General features: G+C 47.8%; 1 protein-coding gene across 2 annotated transcripts in view; it reads right to left on the reverse strand.

The window, feature by feature from the left end:
• LOC146829460 (SWI/SNF-related matrix-associated actin-dependent regulator of chromatin subfamily A member 1) overlaps nt 1-17,545 on the reverse strand; it is a 1,967,301-nt gene that overhangs the window by 1,629,192 nt on the left and 320,564 nt on the right. The window contains exon 4 of one of the 2 annotated variants that reach the window (XM_085608145.1): nt 4,230-4,299. The exons of the other annotated variant lie outside the window; for it this stretch is intronic. Coding sequence (XP_085464271.1) covers nt 4,230-4,299 — 70 coding nt within the window. The remainder of the gene's footprint in view (nt 1-4,229; nt 4,300-17,545) is intronic. 2 annotated transcript variants of the gene reach the window in all.

Below are 17,545 nucleotides of genomic sequence, written 5' to 3' on the forward strand. Positions count from 1 at the left end.
ACATTAATTCCGGTAGCCGGGAGTATCACTTATTTAAAAACACGAAACGGTACGCGCTTTTTGCAGTGATACGGACGAGAATAGACCACGACAGCTTGCAGTCGACAGTACAGAAAGTTCAGTCCCACTATAAATATTCAGGAGTTTGGTTCTGCAATATACGTTACTGTAGAGTTCCCCTTTCATACAGGTTTCCGGGACTCTATGTCTTTTAACTTTACTTACAGGGTTATTGGTCATGGGCAAAACGAACGCATTTGAATCTTAATTCAATCTGAAATTAATCTTCTTATTTACAGGGACTTATCACAGTCCTCTTGAAGCCGTTTTGAATTGGGTTTACGGCTTTCTACCCTTTGGTGTTCCTGACTTTTTACAAGACTTCTTAGATGTAAGTTACTTTACTAGCCAGCTGGATACCGAATGACAAGCCCGGTTAAAAATATCTGGTTTTAATATTTTAAGTATCGTTTATGACCGTGTGCATATCTAACTCAATTATCTCTCTGCGGTTATAGCCAAATACTCGCTGTGTAGTTATCAGCTAACTCTTCGAAACCGCCACCGAAGACCATATGAAAAGTGGTCAATATACGACTTTTTTGTAAGCATAATTTAATGATGTATACCACCACACCGTTAGTAAATTAACCGTCCTCCTCAAGATCTATAACCAACATGGTTTATTATGTATTTCAGCCATGAGGTTCTGAATTCTACTGAATCATTACAATCCATTGATCATCAAAATGAGCGAGCTGTATACCACCTCTTGATACTCTTCTTTCTTTGAGGTTAGACTCCTAGGTATTATTAAAACCGCTTTTGAACATACACTCTTGGGGTCACAAGTACATTTCTCTCACTCTCCTTCCGTATTTCTGTTCATTTACATTCTTTCCTTCATTACTTTTCGGGTTATAGCATGGGCAATCTGCATGCCGGTCAGCATTTTTGCACAGATCCTTCTGGACTTTCCTTCGATTCTGCTTCTTTATTTATGTTTTTAGCTGTCCAGATTATTTTTGGAATGGGATTATTATCACTCTTTTATCACCTCTATTTTTGACTTCGGACTATATCTTCGCTCTTATCGCACAGTTTTGGACCTTCTTTTTTGAATACCTTGTCTATACACTGTCCACCTAAGGAAGGATATGATTTCATTACAAAAGTTATGGACAGACTAAGTCTGTCATATATATATATATATATATATATATATATATACACATGTCCTTTAAAACTAAATTTCACGTTTTTCCTGTGTTTAGAGTATCTCCAAAATGTTCCAGTTTTGATTTCACAATATCAATAATAAAGGATTAAATGTTATGGGTGCCGGGGTATATCCAGTTTTGTAGACTCGAAATAGGTGTCGACAAAAAAGTCAAAAAAGGGTTAGTCAAAAAAGAATAAGGGGCACACTCTCTCCGGATCTGCGCTGGCTGGCGCGGAAAACAGGAAGAACTGACGTCAGCGCGCAGGGGCAGCGTCTAAGTAGACACCACGACTTCACCCCGGCAAACACGACGCCGGACATGGAGTCAACCATTGCCACCTACTGACGCGCAGGGCTGCTGCTACTGAAAAATTCTCCGGATCCAGTCTGATGCCTGGGGGATATTCTAAAGTAAGGAATCTATAACTATGTTCTCTTTCAGATGCTAAGTGCAGAACGTTTTCTGTTGTGTGTACGAGGGTGGCGATTTTCGTGCTGGCACTGGAAGCTGGATTTGTTTACGTGATACTGACACGCTCCGAATGAGTTGTGGAAGAGTGCTTACTGCCTGCAAACTTTCTTTGTCGTAATTTGTTTTCTTTGACACTCATTTCCTGGAATGCATGCATAATGACAGGATTTCTTTATATTGGCACTTGACCTTTTGGAGGTTGTTTACGCAAAGGGCTTATGAACATTACAGACATTGACACGCATTTAGGATTTGGCTTATTTTGATCTCTAATGCAAGGAACTAATGGACAACGAAAATTAACTCTTGCATGAACAAAGATGTGTAGTATTTCTTACGTACAGTTACTGCCTAGTTTAACAGATTGACATACTGTTCATTTTCCTTGGTTTCATTTTCTGTTAAGTTGTATGTTATATTCTGTTATTTCTTGGCACACCTTGCTACATAGTATACAACGTCCCCCTGAGTAGATAAGTGACTTTGCACATATAAGGCATAAGAACTTTCCATAAGAGACTTGCATTTTTAAAGCATTAGAACTTTCACTAAGAGACTGCACATTTAAGGCATTAGACCTTTCATCTCTACTACAGAGTTCACTAAAAGCGTGGAGCAACGCATTGGGCAAAGGTGATTATGTATATATCTTATATTGCAAATGTGTGATATATGAGAGAGTGAATGCAGCAGAAAGTGTACCCTGTGCTCATACATGTTTTCTTTCCTTTGTCAGAAGTGTATCCCAAAATACGACGCTGTTGATCCCTCAGAGATCCCAGACTTGGGTGCCCAGCTGGACCAGGCTGTGTGGAGAAGCAGTGTCTTTTCGCTCTCTTTTTCTCGTCCCATTCCCATTCCCCTTTGGGACATCTTTTGGCACTTCTGTATCTGTAGTGGTAGTGCGGAGAGGTTTTTCTACAAAGGCTGGAGGGCACTCATCGCTCCTGCAGACAACCTGGATTTCAGGTGAGTGGATGTGCCACGATCTAACACCGCCATAGGGGACGATTTTAATGCATGTCTCAACCCTGATATAGATTCCTTGGGAACCCCTACGAGGGGTTGCCTGGAGAGATCTAAACAACAAGTAACCTTGATGGACTCACTGGGCTTCCACAAGACAGAGAATACACACACACCTCGGCACATAAGATCTTGCCCGCATAGACCTCCAACTTCTCCATAACAACAACATTCTCCACAGAACAGTGGCACCTACCCTTCAAAGAGGGATTTCAGACCAATCACCGATCACCGTCGACCTCAGAATAGTGGCCCCAGATTTGTGTCCCATTTGACTCCCCAATGCATGGTTCCTAGTAGACAACTACTGTTCTGATTACTTATCCGTAGAGCTCCAATTCTATAATGAGGTGACTCGGGGTTGCCTTGGCAGGCATATTATGGTCAGCCAGAAAAGCTATCATCAGAGGAGTTGTGAAACGTTTCTTAGACGCACGGAGAGAGACAAAGCCATATAGCTAAAGTTGAGTCCCGAATCCTGAAACTAAAACAATAATGTTCTGAGAGAGACGTCAGATATTCTCTGTCAGCAACTTGAACTTGAATTAATCCCTTTATGATAAGCCTCTGTGAAGGAGGCCCGCCACTGATGGAAGGCTACAACGTGATGGGTCTATAAAAATGGGTCTATAAACATGGGGATGAAACTGGAAAGCTACTCCAGTGGCTAGCCACCACAGAGATGGCCTCTAAAATAGTCCTAGAAAGCCTTAATCAATCTGGGCACAAGAAATATCCCTATAAGCAAACTGAACTACCAGTAGCTGGGCATTCATGTTTCGAAGGAGCCCGGTCTCATATGCACCCTCAACATTGCTCCCCTCTTAACCAGAGCAAAGAAAGACTTTCAGAAATGGGCAACACTCCCACCCATATCCTTAGCAGTGTGGCCCTATTTAAAATAATGGTATTCCCACACTACCTAAATTCCATTCAAAATGTCCTGCTCTTGATCTCCAAAAGCTGGTCACAAATATTGTATCTATCTTTTCCTTCTTGTGAGGGGGTCGTCTTCCCCGTACTTCCCTAGATAAGTGTCAACAATCTGTATATGATGGAGGAATGGGATTGGCAGACCTCCAGCGCTATTGCTAGGCCTCACAGATTTTGGTGATCAACGATTGGCTGGGTGTCGCTGGAATGACCCAGCTTCTGGAAATGTCCCTGCTGGGGCTAGACAATGTGATGGGACTATTGTATGATCGACCTATCCCTTAAGACACAACCAAAATCACCAAGGCATTACTTTATTACTTTAGAGTTGGTGTGCTATACTGTGGTTTAGAGGATGGGACAAGATATTGACACCATAAACCCTGCTGTAGCAGAGGAAATAGTGGAGTCACATGGCCCAATTATAGGGGTTTAGAAAGTGGGACAAGATTGGCTTTACAAACTTAGGGAATGTCTGCCAAGGGTCGCATATGAGATAATTTCCAGATTTACAAACTCATTTTAGCTTGTCCGCACAAACTTCTATAAATATCTACAACTATGCCACGCACTTACCAGTCATCGGTCAGACCTCTCAGAACAACCAGAATATAGTCCATTGAAAGCCAAAGTTTTGATGGGTCACCTGGGAAAAGATAGAATATCTTAGATATACCATTCACTAGTTTGTAATGCTCCTGACAGATTTGTAGCCCTCAAGCAAAAATGGAACAGGTGGGTTGGATCACTTGACTACACAGAGCAAGGAGAAGTTTGGACGGTTCCCTTTCGAAATTGCCATCTCCTTCTGTCTTCGAGTAGTCCAACTGTGCTACCTACATATTACTTACTGTACCCCACAACACCTTAGGCAGGCTGGTAGACTTCCCATGCCAACGGGCAATGACCAGAGTTTTGGAGAGGCTTCATAGTTATCACCTAGGGTGGCCTTACTAGGTGTTCTGGATGACCTATGGGGAACCTGTGGAGAACGCACACTGGTGGGAATGGTAACGATAATTGCAGAAGTTGCGATTTAAGTTCCAATTCCCAATGACAAAAAATTGCTTATTTGCTTACTTGGCTCAACAGGGAATTATTCAAATTTGTTAAGAACATAGACAATAGGGTGGACCCATGCTTCGGTTGATAAAGAAAGACTCTCACTTTAAGTGGAATTATGATTGTCAAAAATCATTTGAGTGATCAAGGAAGCAATCTCTGGAACGCCATTGTTCGATTACTTGTATGTCAATCGATGAACTGTCCCACCAACTGATGCTGGCACTAGGGCTCTCAGTACTACCCTTAAACCATGAATGTGGAAGGGAAGGAGCTAATTGTGGCATGGGTATAGCATGCCTTGATTGGTTCAGACAAAAAACTACCCAATGGCGGAACTCATAGCCCTACCTTGTTATTGGGATACAAGCCACATTGAGTTCTTTTTGTTTGGAGTCTACCATGTGAGTTTAGATCCAATTAGATGTCACTTAAATATGCTTGAAATTCAAAGGAATTGGCATGCACCATCCCCAGAGTTGCTTGATGGCTTATATGGCTAGAAGGTTACTACTTAAAGGTTGAATATGTATAAGAAAATGGCAGCGGATTGCTTGTCCAGGATGCTGTTGAACAAAGTTGAAGAATATGACAACCAGACTGAGGAATTAATATTTTTTAAATATATTTTTATTGGGTTTTATAGCACATTACATAAAAGTAACTCTAACTCTAACACTAACAATGATGGTAGGTATCACTCAAGAGACAGGACAACTGTGATCAGTCAACACAATACATTTACAGTTAGAAGCAGTAACAGATACAGTGTGCACTTGCAAGGCAGTGCATCCTCCAGGAAAGGGCTAAAAACACAAGAGTACAAGGAACATAAAATGGAGATGGGCAAGCAATGTGGTCCCTTCTCCAACCCCCCCCCCCACACATACAGACCCCTGGAGCCCCTACCGAAGATGGATAAAATAGGTAGAGCAATTAAATAAAGAGAGCTGAGAACCATCGCGGAGCGCCACTCGAGGTCAACTCATCGCACTAGTGCCCGAAGTTGGCTCTGAGCCATCAGACGGAGAATCATCAATCAACATCCAACCCCCTTGGTCCACACCTGGACATGCCAACAGAATGTATCCGAAGCAGGCAGTATCCAGACTCCCCTTGCCTCCTCTTGGAAAATTGCCTGCCTCTCACAGTCCACCCACGTCTTCAGTTTCGACCACCAGCAATATGTATTGGGGCCTCCGGGCAGACTTCCTACTAATAGTTAGCTGTTTGCGGGCGAGGATCAAGGCCAAAATCAGTGACCTTCCTAGCTGCACAACGTTCATGACGGACCAGTGTGCATAACAATGGGCTCAAGGGGAATTCTCTATCCATGTCCCCCTAACGCACCTCAAGGACGGTTGTCCAACAGGGCAACGGGAGCGGGCAGGACCAGACCATATGAAAAAAATCTGATTCGCCAGCGGCACATCGAACACTCCGAATTCGTGGCCAGGAACATAGCATGTATGCTTTGGGGAGTCAGAAGAACAAGTTACTTACCTTCGGTAACGCTTTTTCTGGTGGATACAGTATCTGCCTGTGGATTCCTCACCTTGTGAATATCCCCTGCGCCAGCAACATTCGGAAACTTTTGTGGCAGTCCACGCCGATGAGGTCGAAGACGACGTCACAGAGGAACGACACCGCTCGCGACTCCGCTGACGTCACCGGCTCCATAAAAAGACCTCGTCGGCGTGATGACGTCAGTTCCGCCCCTTTTTTCCGTGCCTTCGAAGCACACGGACGGACTGACAGCAATATATACACGGTATACACAGTACACAATATGCAGATCAACATACATAGTGTGGAGAATGACTAGAAAGGCCAAAGAAAAATACAATGACTTTGACAGTAACATACACATTTAGAAATACCATCATCAGAATAGCAGACTAAAACATTATTAACAGAACCTTTGGTATAGAAGGATGGACAACGGGGAGGCGGGTGGGTCAGTGAGGAATCCACAGGCAGATACTGTATCCACCAGAAAAAGCGTTACCGAAGGTAAGTAACTTGTTCTTCTGATGGATACATCTGCCAGTGGATTCCTCACCTTGTGAATAGATTCCACAGCAGTCCCCACTCCCGGAGGAGGGTGTCCACCCTTCTACACCAGAAAGTCCTGAAGGACGGAACGAGCAAAGTGTCCTTCCCTCCTCACCTCGGTGTCTAAGCAATAATGTTTTGCGAAGGTGTGGAGGGAGGCCCAAGTTGCCGCCCTACAAATGTCCTCCACCGGAACACCCCTAGACAAAGCAGACGTGGAAGATTTTGCTCTAGTAGAATGAGCTCTCAAACCCTCCGGAGGTTCCTTACCAGCCAGGGAGTAGCAAATCTTGATGCACAAGACAATCCACCTGGAAAAGGTGCGCTTGTGCACCGCTCGACCTTTCCTGCAGCCAGCAAAGCCCACGAAGAGCTGGTCATCAACCCTGAAGTCCTTTGTCCTGTCCAGGTAGAAGCTCACCGCCCTCTTAGGGTCCAAGCGGTGAAGCCGCTCCTCCTCCTTGGAAGGGTGAGGGGGAGGATAGAAGGAAGGAAGGGTAATGGACTGCCCCAGATGGAAGGGAGTTACCACCTTAGGCAAAAACGCAGCCCTGGTCCTAAGTACCATTCGTTCAGCATGAACAGTCAAGAATGGGGGTTTTGAACTTAGAGCTTGAAGCTCACTTACCCTCCTTGCCGAGGTGATTGCAACGAGGAATACCGTCTTAAAAGACAACAGCCTCAAGGGACATTTGTGTAAGGGCTGGAAGGGAGAACCCATAAGATAAGTTAATACCAGGTTTAAGTCCCATTGAGGCATAATAAAGGGAGTTGGAGGAAACTTGTTTGTAAGGCCCTTTATAAAACTAAGAACAACAGGTGACTTGAATAATGACGGCTGATCCGGCAAACGAAGGAAAGCCGACAAAGCCGATAAATATCCTTTCACAGTAGCCACAGCAAAGCCTTGCCGTACTAGAGAAAGGGCAAACTGTAAAATGTTAGATAGACGAGCCTTCAAAGGATCAATGGACCTCTCTCCACACCAAAGCACAAATTTAGACCACCTATATGAATATATAGACTTGGTGGAGTGTCGCCTGGCCGATAAAATAACATCCACCACATCTGGCGGGAGAGAGAAAGAATTCAGGTTGCCCCGTTCAATCTCCAGGCATGAAGGTGTAAGCTCTGGAGGTGGGGGTGTAGAACCTGCCCCTCCGACTGCGAGAGGAGGTCTGCCCTCAGAGGGAGACAGAGCGGAGGGCACGAGGAGAGGTGGCGAAGATCTGTGTACCACACCCTTCTTGGCCAATCCGGGGCGATCAATATAACTTGGGCCCGGTCTTGTCGAATCTTCCTCAGAACCCGAGGAATCAAGGGTATGGGAGGAAATGCGTAAAGGAGGCGCGAGCCCCAACTCAACTGAAACGCGTCCCCCAACGCTCCCTGCATCGGATACTGGAGACTGCAGAATGACGGGCAGTGAGCATTCTCGTGAGTGGCGAATAGGTCCACCCGAGGCGTCCCCCACGTCCGAAAGACGTGACAAACCACCTCCGGATGGAGCCTCCACTCGTAGTCGGCGGAGAACTGCCGACTGAGACTGTCCGCACGTACATTCAGAACCCCGGCCAGATGATTTGCCATCAGACAAATCTGATGGTCCTGAATCCAGGACCATAGACGCAGGGCCAATCTGCAGAGACAAAGAGACCCCACTCCTCCCTGTTTGTTTATATACCACATCGCGGTAGTGTTGTCCGTCAGGACTTGAACAGACTGACTGCGAAGGGAAGGGAGAAGGCCTTGAGCGCCAAACGTATCGCCCGTAATTCCAGAAGGTTGATATGAAGCAACCTTTCCTCTGGAGACCAAAGACCCTTTATCTCCAGATCCCCAGATGAGCACCCCACCCTTAAGTGGATGCATCCGTTATCACCGTGGCCACCGATGGAGGTAGATGGAAGGGCTTTCCTTGGGACAGATTGCCCTCCACGCTCCACCAAGATAGTTCCGCTGCAGCTTCTCTGGAGATCCTCACAAACTCCCTGAGATCTCCTTTGTGCTGATACCACTGCTTGCGGAGGCACCACTGGAGCGCCCTCATGTGCCAGCGTGCATGGTTGACCAACAGGATGCAGGAGGCGAACAGACCGAGCAGGCGAAGGACCTTCAGAACTGGAACGACCGCTCCGTTGAAAAATAAAGGAATCATTTCCTGTATGTCGAGAATCCTTTGAGGAGGAGGGAATGCTCTACAAACAATAGTGTCCAGTACCGCACCTATGAACAGGTTGCGCTGAGAGGGCACCAGGTGAGATTTGGGCACGTTGATCGAAAACCCAATTTGTACAACAGCCGAGTTGTATCCTGCAGATGACGCAGCACCTTCTCCGGCGACTCCGCCTTGATCAGCCAGTCGTCTAAATAAGGGAATACCGAGACCCCCGACCTTCTGAGATGGGCTGCCACCACTGCCATCACCTTCGTGAAGACTCGAGGTGCCGAAGTAAGACCAAACGGGAGGACCGCAAACTGATAATGTTGCGACCCTACCGTAAACCGGAGATACTTCCTGTGTGACTTCAGGATGGGGATGTGAAAATACGCATCCTGCAAGTCGAGCGACACCATCCAGTCCTCCTGATTCAGCGCCTGAAGAACCTGCGCAAGGGTGAGCATCTTGAACTTCTCCTGTTTCAGGTAAAAGTTAAAGATTCTGAGGTCCAGTATCGGACGCAATCTTCCGTCCTTTTTGGGAATCAGGAAATAACGGGAGTAGCATCCCCGACCCCTCTCCTGCTCTGGAACCACTTCTATCGCACCTTTTTGAAACAGCTTCAGAACTTCCTCCTATAGGAGAAGACGGTGGTCCTCCGAGCAAGCACCTTGACAAGGAGGGTAATTCGGAGGGAACTCCCGAAAGGGAAGGGCGTACCCATTTTCTACAAGATCCAGAACCCAGAGATCTGTAGTTACAGACTCCCAGTCTTGTAGAAAATGGGTAAGTCGGCCCCCCACAGGACCAGCATGATCCGGAATGGCGGATCTAGGGCTGCTTTGCGGTGGAGGGAGGGGCTGAGAAAGAGGAAGAGGTGGAGGAGAGCTGACGACCACGTGAGCGACCCCTGATTCTTCCTCTGTAACCTCTAGACGAGGAACTTTGCTGCTGCCGCTGCTGCTGGGTCTGCCTATAGGTTCGAAAAGATGTCCTTCCGAACCCTCTATATCTCTTAAAAGACCCCCTCGACTGAGACTGCAGGCCCAGAGATTTAGCTGTCGCCTTGCTGTCCTTGAATCGCTCCAGAGCAGCATCCGCCTTCTTGCCAAACAGGCCAGATCCATCAAACGGCAAGTCTAATAGAGTCGATTGCACATCCTGCGAGAACTCAGAAGATCTTAACCAGGCACTTCTTCTGGTTGCGACAGACGACCCCATAATCCTTGCAACAGAATCTGCAGTGTCCAGTCCACTCTGGATCACCTGATGTGCTGCCGCCTGAGCATCAGCCAAGATGTCACTGAAACCAGTCCTCTCCTCCTCAGGCAATTTTTGGCGCCAATTTTTTAGCCGAATCCATCAGTGCGTGCACATAGCGTCCCAAAAGACAAGTGGCGTTTGTTGATTTCAAAGCCATGCTGGCCGATGAAAATACTTTTTTGGCAGACTGGTCTTGCCTTTCAGCCTCTCTGTCCCCAGGAACCTGAGGAAAAGCCCCCTTAGACTTTCCCGAACAAGCTGCCTGAATCACCAGGCTCTCAGGTGAAGGATGAGACGTCAAAAATTCAGGATCTCCTGGGGCTGCCCTATATCTTCTTGCAATCGTCTTGGAGACTGCAGGAGCAGAAAAGGGCTTGCGCCACACCTCTAACACAGGTTCCACAATGGCCTCATTAAAGGGAAGCAAAGGCTCTGATACCGCCGTGGGAGAATGCAGTACCTCAGTTAAATTGTTCGACTTAAACTCCGTAGTTGGCAACTGGAGATCAAGCAGCTCCGCAGCCTTCCTGATAACTGAATGGTAGGGAGCAACGTCCTTAGAGGGTTCATCTGACGGTGGAGTAATCTCCCACTCAGGAGACAGATCCAGCCCACTAGCTTCTTTAAGCTCTTCGAATATTTCATCCGACTCCACCAATTCCCCCTCTTCAGCTTCCTCCTGAAGGTACCTCTGCTCCTCAATAATCCTCTGAGACTCCCTTCTGGAACGAATCCGAATCATCGGCGTCGGCGGCGCCGTATTCGAATTCGATGGCGCCGGTGCCGGCGTCGAGCGTGGATCTGCCGGAGCCATCGGCGTCGAACGAGGTCGAGCCAGAGCCGGCGAGGATGGAAGCGGCGTCGATGTCCTCGGAGCCGGAGGATTCCAAGACGGCGTCGTTGGAAAGAATGGTATGAAAGGGGCCTGTGGATATACTTGCGGCACCCCCAAGTTAAATGCCATTGGACCCATCGGACCCGCAGGTGCACCAGAGGTATACATGGCTCGAGCAAACACCCCATACATTGCATTTAAGTAATGCGAGGGGTCCTGACCTGGTCCAGGGAAGGCAGGGTACTGGTCAGGCCTCACCGGACTTGGGCCAACCGCCGCCGACGGTGGAATCAGCGGCGTCGCAGGCTCACCCAGGGCCGGAGACGGAGCAGGAGACGGAACCGGCGCCGGAGATGGGACCGGCGTCGGAGTCCGAGCTGGAACCGGTGAAGCCGGAGACAAGGAGACCACTGGAGATGAAGGACCAGCAGGCGAATCCAGCACAGGAGAAGGAGAAACAGAGTCCTTACGACGCCGAGCAGGTGACTTCGGCTTCGGCGCCGAGCTCTTATCAGAATGGTGTTGAGACGAGTGCCTTCTCTTCTTCTTATGTTTCTTGGCCCGAGAAGTATGTCCCGAAGTCGACTTCGACGCCGACCTCGACTTCGATCTAGACTCGTTCTCGATCTTCTTCTCCCTCTCTTCTCCTTCTTCATTTTTGCAATGAAGAGTTTTGCCTCCCGTTCTTTAAGAGCCTTCGTGCTCATCTTCCGGCAGCTGGTACAGCCATCCACATCCAGACTTTTTTGTCGACATCCTCGAAAGAGAACAGGAAAAATAACCAGAATACACAAAGTATCAACGACGCTAACAACAGCGATTCCCGAAATCCGTTGGCTTCGACGGCGCGGAAAAAAGGGAACTGACGTCATCGCGCCGACGAGGTCTTCTTATGGAGCCGGTGACGTCAGCGGAGTCGCGAGCGGTGTCGTTCCTCTGTGACGTAGTCTTCGACCTCATCGGCGTGGACTGCTACAAAAGTTTCCGAATGTTGCAGGCGCAGGGGATATTCACAAGGTGAGGAATCCACTGGCAGATGTATCCATCAGAAAGGCCAAATGTGAGTAAAATAATTGAATGAGTTTGATGCAGGCATTACAAAATACTTTAGGATGAGTGTCCAATATCTTCCTCCAGGAGGAATCAGAGAGAGGCATCCCGAGTTCTGTCTCACAATGTGACCTATGGGTCAAGAGATCTGGTCTCGCTCCCTCCAAAAAGTCCTATACAGTAAAGTGACTGCTTTTGTTGGACCCGTAATGAGGAACAGGAGGTGCAGGCCGTCATGCTCTGGAGGTTCTGCAACTCCTTCACCCCACCACTCCCGTATTTTATGAGTCAAAGCTCCATGAAGGATGAAATGGCCCACCGGGGTATCATGCAACTCCCGGAGGTCTGAGAAAGAGCACAGTTCGCCCCATAAGAAGATCTCCCAGGACAGAATCCCTGCTGCCAGCCACTCACAAAGACCCACCAACCCCCGGGCGCCTCCAACGCCGAATTCCAATGCCGAATTACCAAAAGAGGAAGTTCACAAGTATACGGGACAGGAAACCGAGTTCAACGTAAAGCACGAGCCCAAATATAACATGCTGTCCTAATCAGGATGTTCGATGTCGGCACTCTGAAAGCAGGTATAGGCATCAGTAAGAAACCCAAGAGACAATCTTTGGTGGGTGAGCCCTACTCTGCCGCTCCCACACCATCCCACAAAGAGGCTCGCCAATGGGCCACCCATTGAAGCTGTGCAACCAAATAATACAACTTCAGGTCGGGTGTAGCTAAGCCTCCCTAAGTCACTGGCAGGCCAAATTTCCAGAGGGCCAACCGATGACGCGAGGAGCCCCAGTAAAGCGAGAGAAGCAAACCATCAAGCTCCCAAAGGAATTTAAGAGGCAGCTCCAACAGGACAGCGGCAAATAGAGAAGATGCATTAATATGATCATTTTGGACATGGCCAAGCGGCCATGCACTGATAAAGGTAAGGTAGACCAGAAGACAAAGGAGTGACGTAATTCAGCCAGCACACACCAAAAATTCCCCACATACAGCAAATCTGGCAAGTGGTAAATGGCTACTTCTAGATACTGAACAGTGTCACGTTCACATCGCAGCGTTGGAGTCGGTGAGATGGGGGGGGGGGGGGTCACGTGCCGGGGCATCTCCTCTTAAGGGATATATACAGGACTTATTCCAACTATCCTCGAGTACTGAGTAGGTCCCAAAGTCTGACAAGGCCGAGACCGCTCTCAGGAGGTCAATATCCCTTCCCCTAAGATACAACATATTACCTGCATACATAGAGAGGTAATTACAAGTAGAGGTGATACTAACACCTTAATAGCACAGTCCACAGAGGACCGTACAGACAAAAGGCTTAATGGCCAACGCAAATAAAAGAGGTGACCAGAAGCAACCCTACCGGATACCCCGCTCCACCGGGAAGATCAAAATCCCACTATAAATCCGAGCCAGAGAATCAGAGTAAAGCAGCTTCGTCGACCGAGCAAATGGTAGACCCAAGCCAATGCAGAGCACAGTAGTCCCAGTGGAGTGAAACAGACGCCTTCTTAAAATCCCCCGAGTTAAGCAGAGCTTCCGGGAGGAGGAATTCCCAACGGTCCAAGGCCAGAAACAATTGCCACATATTAGGCATAATAGGATCTTATAATCTGCACTGAGCATTGCGAGGGGGCAATAGGAATTAAGAAGTAGGTTCTTATCTTTCTTAGGAAGTGACACAACAGCAGTCTCCCTCAAGGAAGGAGAAAGTTGACCACGCCGGCAGGAGTCATTAAAAAGCACCACTAGCCTAGGAACAAGTTCTGAGGAGAAAGCTGCATAAAATTCTATCAGATACCCATCATCAAGGTCTGGCACCTTACCCCTCACCATGTTCCTAACTGCTCCCCACACCCGTTTCTCAGTAATATCTGCCCCCAATTGATCCGATACGGTCAGCTCGAAGTATACTGGAGAAGCATCCGTGATTTAGTCCAGCCTCTCCCTTTCACTACTTGCCTCCCCGATGAGTACAAGTCACAGTAATACTGCAGGGAAACTCTCTTCATGTGTGAAGACATTGTGGCCCGACGGGGCTCGTAACTGAAGAATAGAATGTCCACCTTGGACATCTCATAAAAGCAGCATTCAAGAGCCTGCCCACCTTATCCCGCTCTGCGTGAGCCGTAGCCAGATACGCCTAGTGATCAAAGTGGCAAAGGTGCTCCACCAGCGCAAACAGCCCCTTTTCCTCCCCCTGCACGCTTCCCTTATCACCTTGTGACCCCTCCAGCCCACTTGGAAGACCACCCAACACTGCTTCCTGCTGCTGAAGGTCCAACTTTACTAGGAATACAATACACCTGAATCACCACCTTCATAGCCTCCCACTTCATGCCCACCGACGAAGCCGCATTAGCATTATCAGTCTAATTTTGAGAAATCGGCTCTCCTAGCAAGCCCCAAAAGACTTGATCATCCAGAAGTGTCGGAGCAAAGCGCCACGTAGGCATGTCAGGTCTGGAAGGGGCCACTGGAACATGCCCAGCCCGGGAGAGTGGTCTGAATATGCTTTTGCTAAGTATTCCAGCCCAACCACTCGACCACAGAGTGCCCTACAGGTATACAGTCTGTCAAGACGAACCTTACGATTGTGTAATCCAGAACGGTAGGAATAGACACAAGATTCCGGGTGGCGAACCTGCCAGCAATCTATTAAATCCCACTGGCCGGACCATGATCGGGTTGCTGCCACCAGTCTGCCCGAGGGAGTACCACGGAGGGGTGGATGGGACCTATTCAAGTTTAGATCCTCAACACAATTGAAGTCACCCCCCACAACTCTCCAATAAGGGACCATAAGAGAAAGAAGGGGTGTGAAGCCAGTAAGAAAAGACTGATCCACATATGGTGCGTAAATATTTCTGAGGAATTAATATTAATGGACTCGTAAAGGTTGAATGGGAAGAGTGTATAAAAGAAGATAGTTTGAGGCAGGTGATCAAGGAGAAACTTCTGCTGGGCTGGTCCGATAAGTGAAGAGACTAATGTGTTACTGCTAAATTAAGGTTGAATTAAGTTTGGTGAATGGGAAGGTTTTCAGAGGCAAGTTAATTCCACAAAGGGTGTCACGTAGGTACATTGTTAACTCCACCCACAAAGGCAATCTTGGGAAAAGACCAATGTAGTACAAAGTTAGGTTGCAGTATTGTGTCCAAATGTGTACCTATTGGTTGACTAAATAATTAAGAACTTAATCAACTGCGCTGTGATTCATAACAAAGCGGTACAAAAGGGGGTGGTGATGGACGGAGCATCAGAACAAATCAAACACTCACACCCAGTCAACAGATCTGGGTATGATCCATCATCGTTCTTTAGCCCACTCTGCCACCTCAGTTCAGACATGGCCATAAGCAAATCAGTCTGACCCTGTGCCTCATGGGAACAGTCCAGCCCGAACTGCCAAGCCATGCCTTCCCTGGACCGGAAACAATCTTCCTAGGACCGGTTTCTGGCATTTCAGCAGTCTTCAGCCAGGCTTGCTTGAATCCAGTGGCAAAGTGAGCAAGGGACTCACGTCTGAGCATACCCTGCCAACTTATGGCGAACAAAGCGGTACAAAAGGGGGTGGTGATGGACGGAGCATCAGAAACCGGTCCTAGGAAGCTTGTTTCCGGTCCAGGAAAGACATGGCTTGGCAGTTCGGGCTCGACTGTTCCCATGAGGCACAGGGTCAGACTGATTTGCATATGGCCATGTCTGAACTGGGGTGGCAGAGTGGGCTAAAGAACGGTGATGGATTAAACCCAGATCACTTGACTGGGGGTGAGTGCTTGCAATGTTCAACACTCCGTCCATCATTTCCTTTGGTTTTTGCTTTGTTCGCCATAAGTTGGCAGGGTATGCTCAGACGTGAGTCCCTTGCTCACTTTGCCACTGGATTCAAGCAAGCCTGGCTGAAGACGGCTGAAATGCCAGAAACCGGTCCTAGGAAGCTTGTTTCCGGTCCAGGGAAGACATGGCTTGGCAGTTCGGGCTGGACTGTTCCCATGAGGCACAGGCTCCGACTGATTTGCATATGGCCATGTCTGAACTGGGGTGGCAGAGTGGGCTAAAGAACTGTGATGGATTAAACCCAGATCAGTTGTCTGGGGGTGAGTGCTTGCAATGTTCAACACTCCGTCCATCATTTCCTTTGGTTTTTGCTTTGTTCGCCATAAGTTGGCAGGGTATGCTCAGACGTTAGTCCCTTGCTCACTTTGCCACTGGATTCAAGCAAGCCTGGCTGAAGACGGCTGAAATGCCAGAAACCGGTCCTAGGAAGCTTGTTTCCGGTCCAGGGAAAACATGGCTTGGCAGTTCGGGCTGGACTGTTCCCATGAGGCACAGGGTCAGACTGATTTGCATATGGCCATGTCTGAACTGGGGTGGCAGAGTGGGCTAAAGAACGGTGATGGATTAAACCCAGATCAGTTGACTGGGGGTGAGTGCTTGCAGTGTTCAACACTCCGTCAATCATTTCCTTTGGTTTTTGCTTTGTTCGCCATAAGTTGGCAGGGTATGCTCAGACGTGAGTCCCTTGCTCACTTTGCCACTGGATTCAAGCAAGCCTGGCTGAAGACGGCTGAAATGCCAGAAACCGGTCCTAGGAAGCTTGTTTCCGGTCCAGGGAAGGCATGGCTTGGCAGTTCGGGCTGGAATGTTCCCATGAGGCACAGGGTCAGACTGATTTGCATATGGCCATGTCTGATCTGGGGTGGCAGAGTGGGCTAAAGAACGGTGATGGATCAAACCCGGATCTGTTGACTGGGTGTGAGTGTTTGATTGGTTCTGATGCACCGTCCATCACCACCCTCTTTTGTACCGCGTGATTCATAACAACACAGTAGTAAGGAGCCTGCTTGATCTCCGGTCAGGTACTAGATAAAACAAGGAACAAGTTAGCCATAGAACTTCATTAGGTCAACAAATCAGGTGAGTTTTGATAAAGATTTATTCTAGTCCTTGTTGACCATCATTCAAGCTGGATTACCTAAGGGAAACTTTCAGAAATGAAGACATTCCCATAAATGTTGTGGTTGACAATGAAGTGCACTGTACTTCTGACTATTTAAAGGAATTTGTCTGAGACATGCCTGTGAGAACTTAAAAACACATTTTACCAAATTTAGAGTAAATGGCTTATTGGAGAAAATGAATCGCATGATCAAAAAGTGTATTCAAATGGGATGTATTTCAACCATTCAAAGTGAAGAAGGCTATCATGGACATGGTATGGACTTACTACACCACTTCTACAAGTCTAACAGGCATCCCTGGACTAAAATGGCTCCTGTTTATTGTGTGGGGGTAACACTAAATGCGTAGAAAGGGAATCGGTTATGAAAATACCAGTTACTTACCTTAGGTAACAATGTATCTGGTAGAGACACAGTCTAGGCCCAGATTACTTAACTTAGAATATCCTCCAGGCGCTAGTCTGGATACGGAGATTTTTCGGCAGTACCTCTG

Source organism: Triturus cristatus, chromosome 5_2 (assembly GCF_964204655.1).
Source record: "Triturus cristatus chromosome 5_2, aTriCri1.1, whole genome shotgun sequence".
Classification (NCBI taxonomy): domain Eukaryota; kingdom Metazoa; phylum Chordata; class Amphibia; order Caudata; family Salamandridae; genus Triturus; species Triturus cristatus.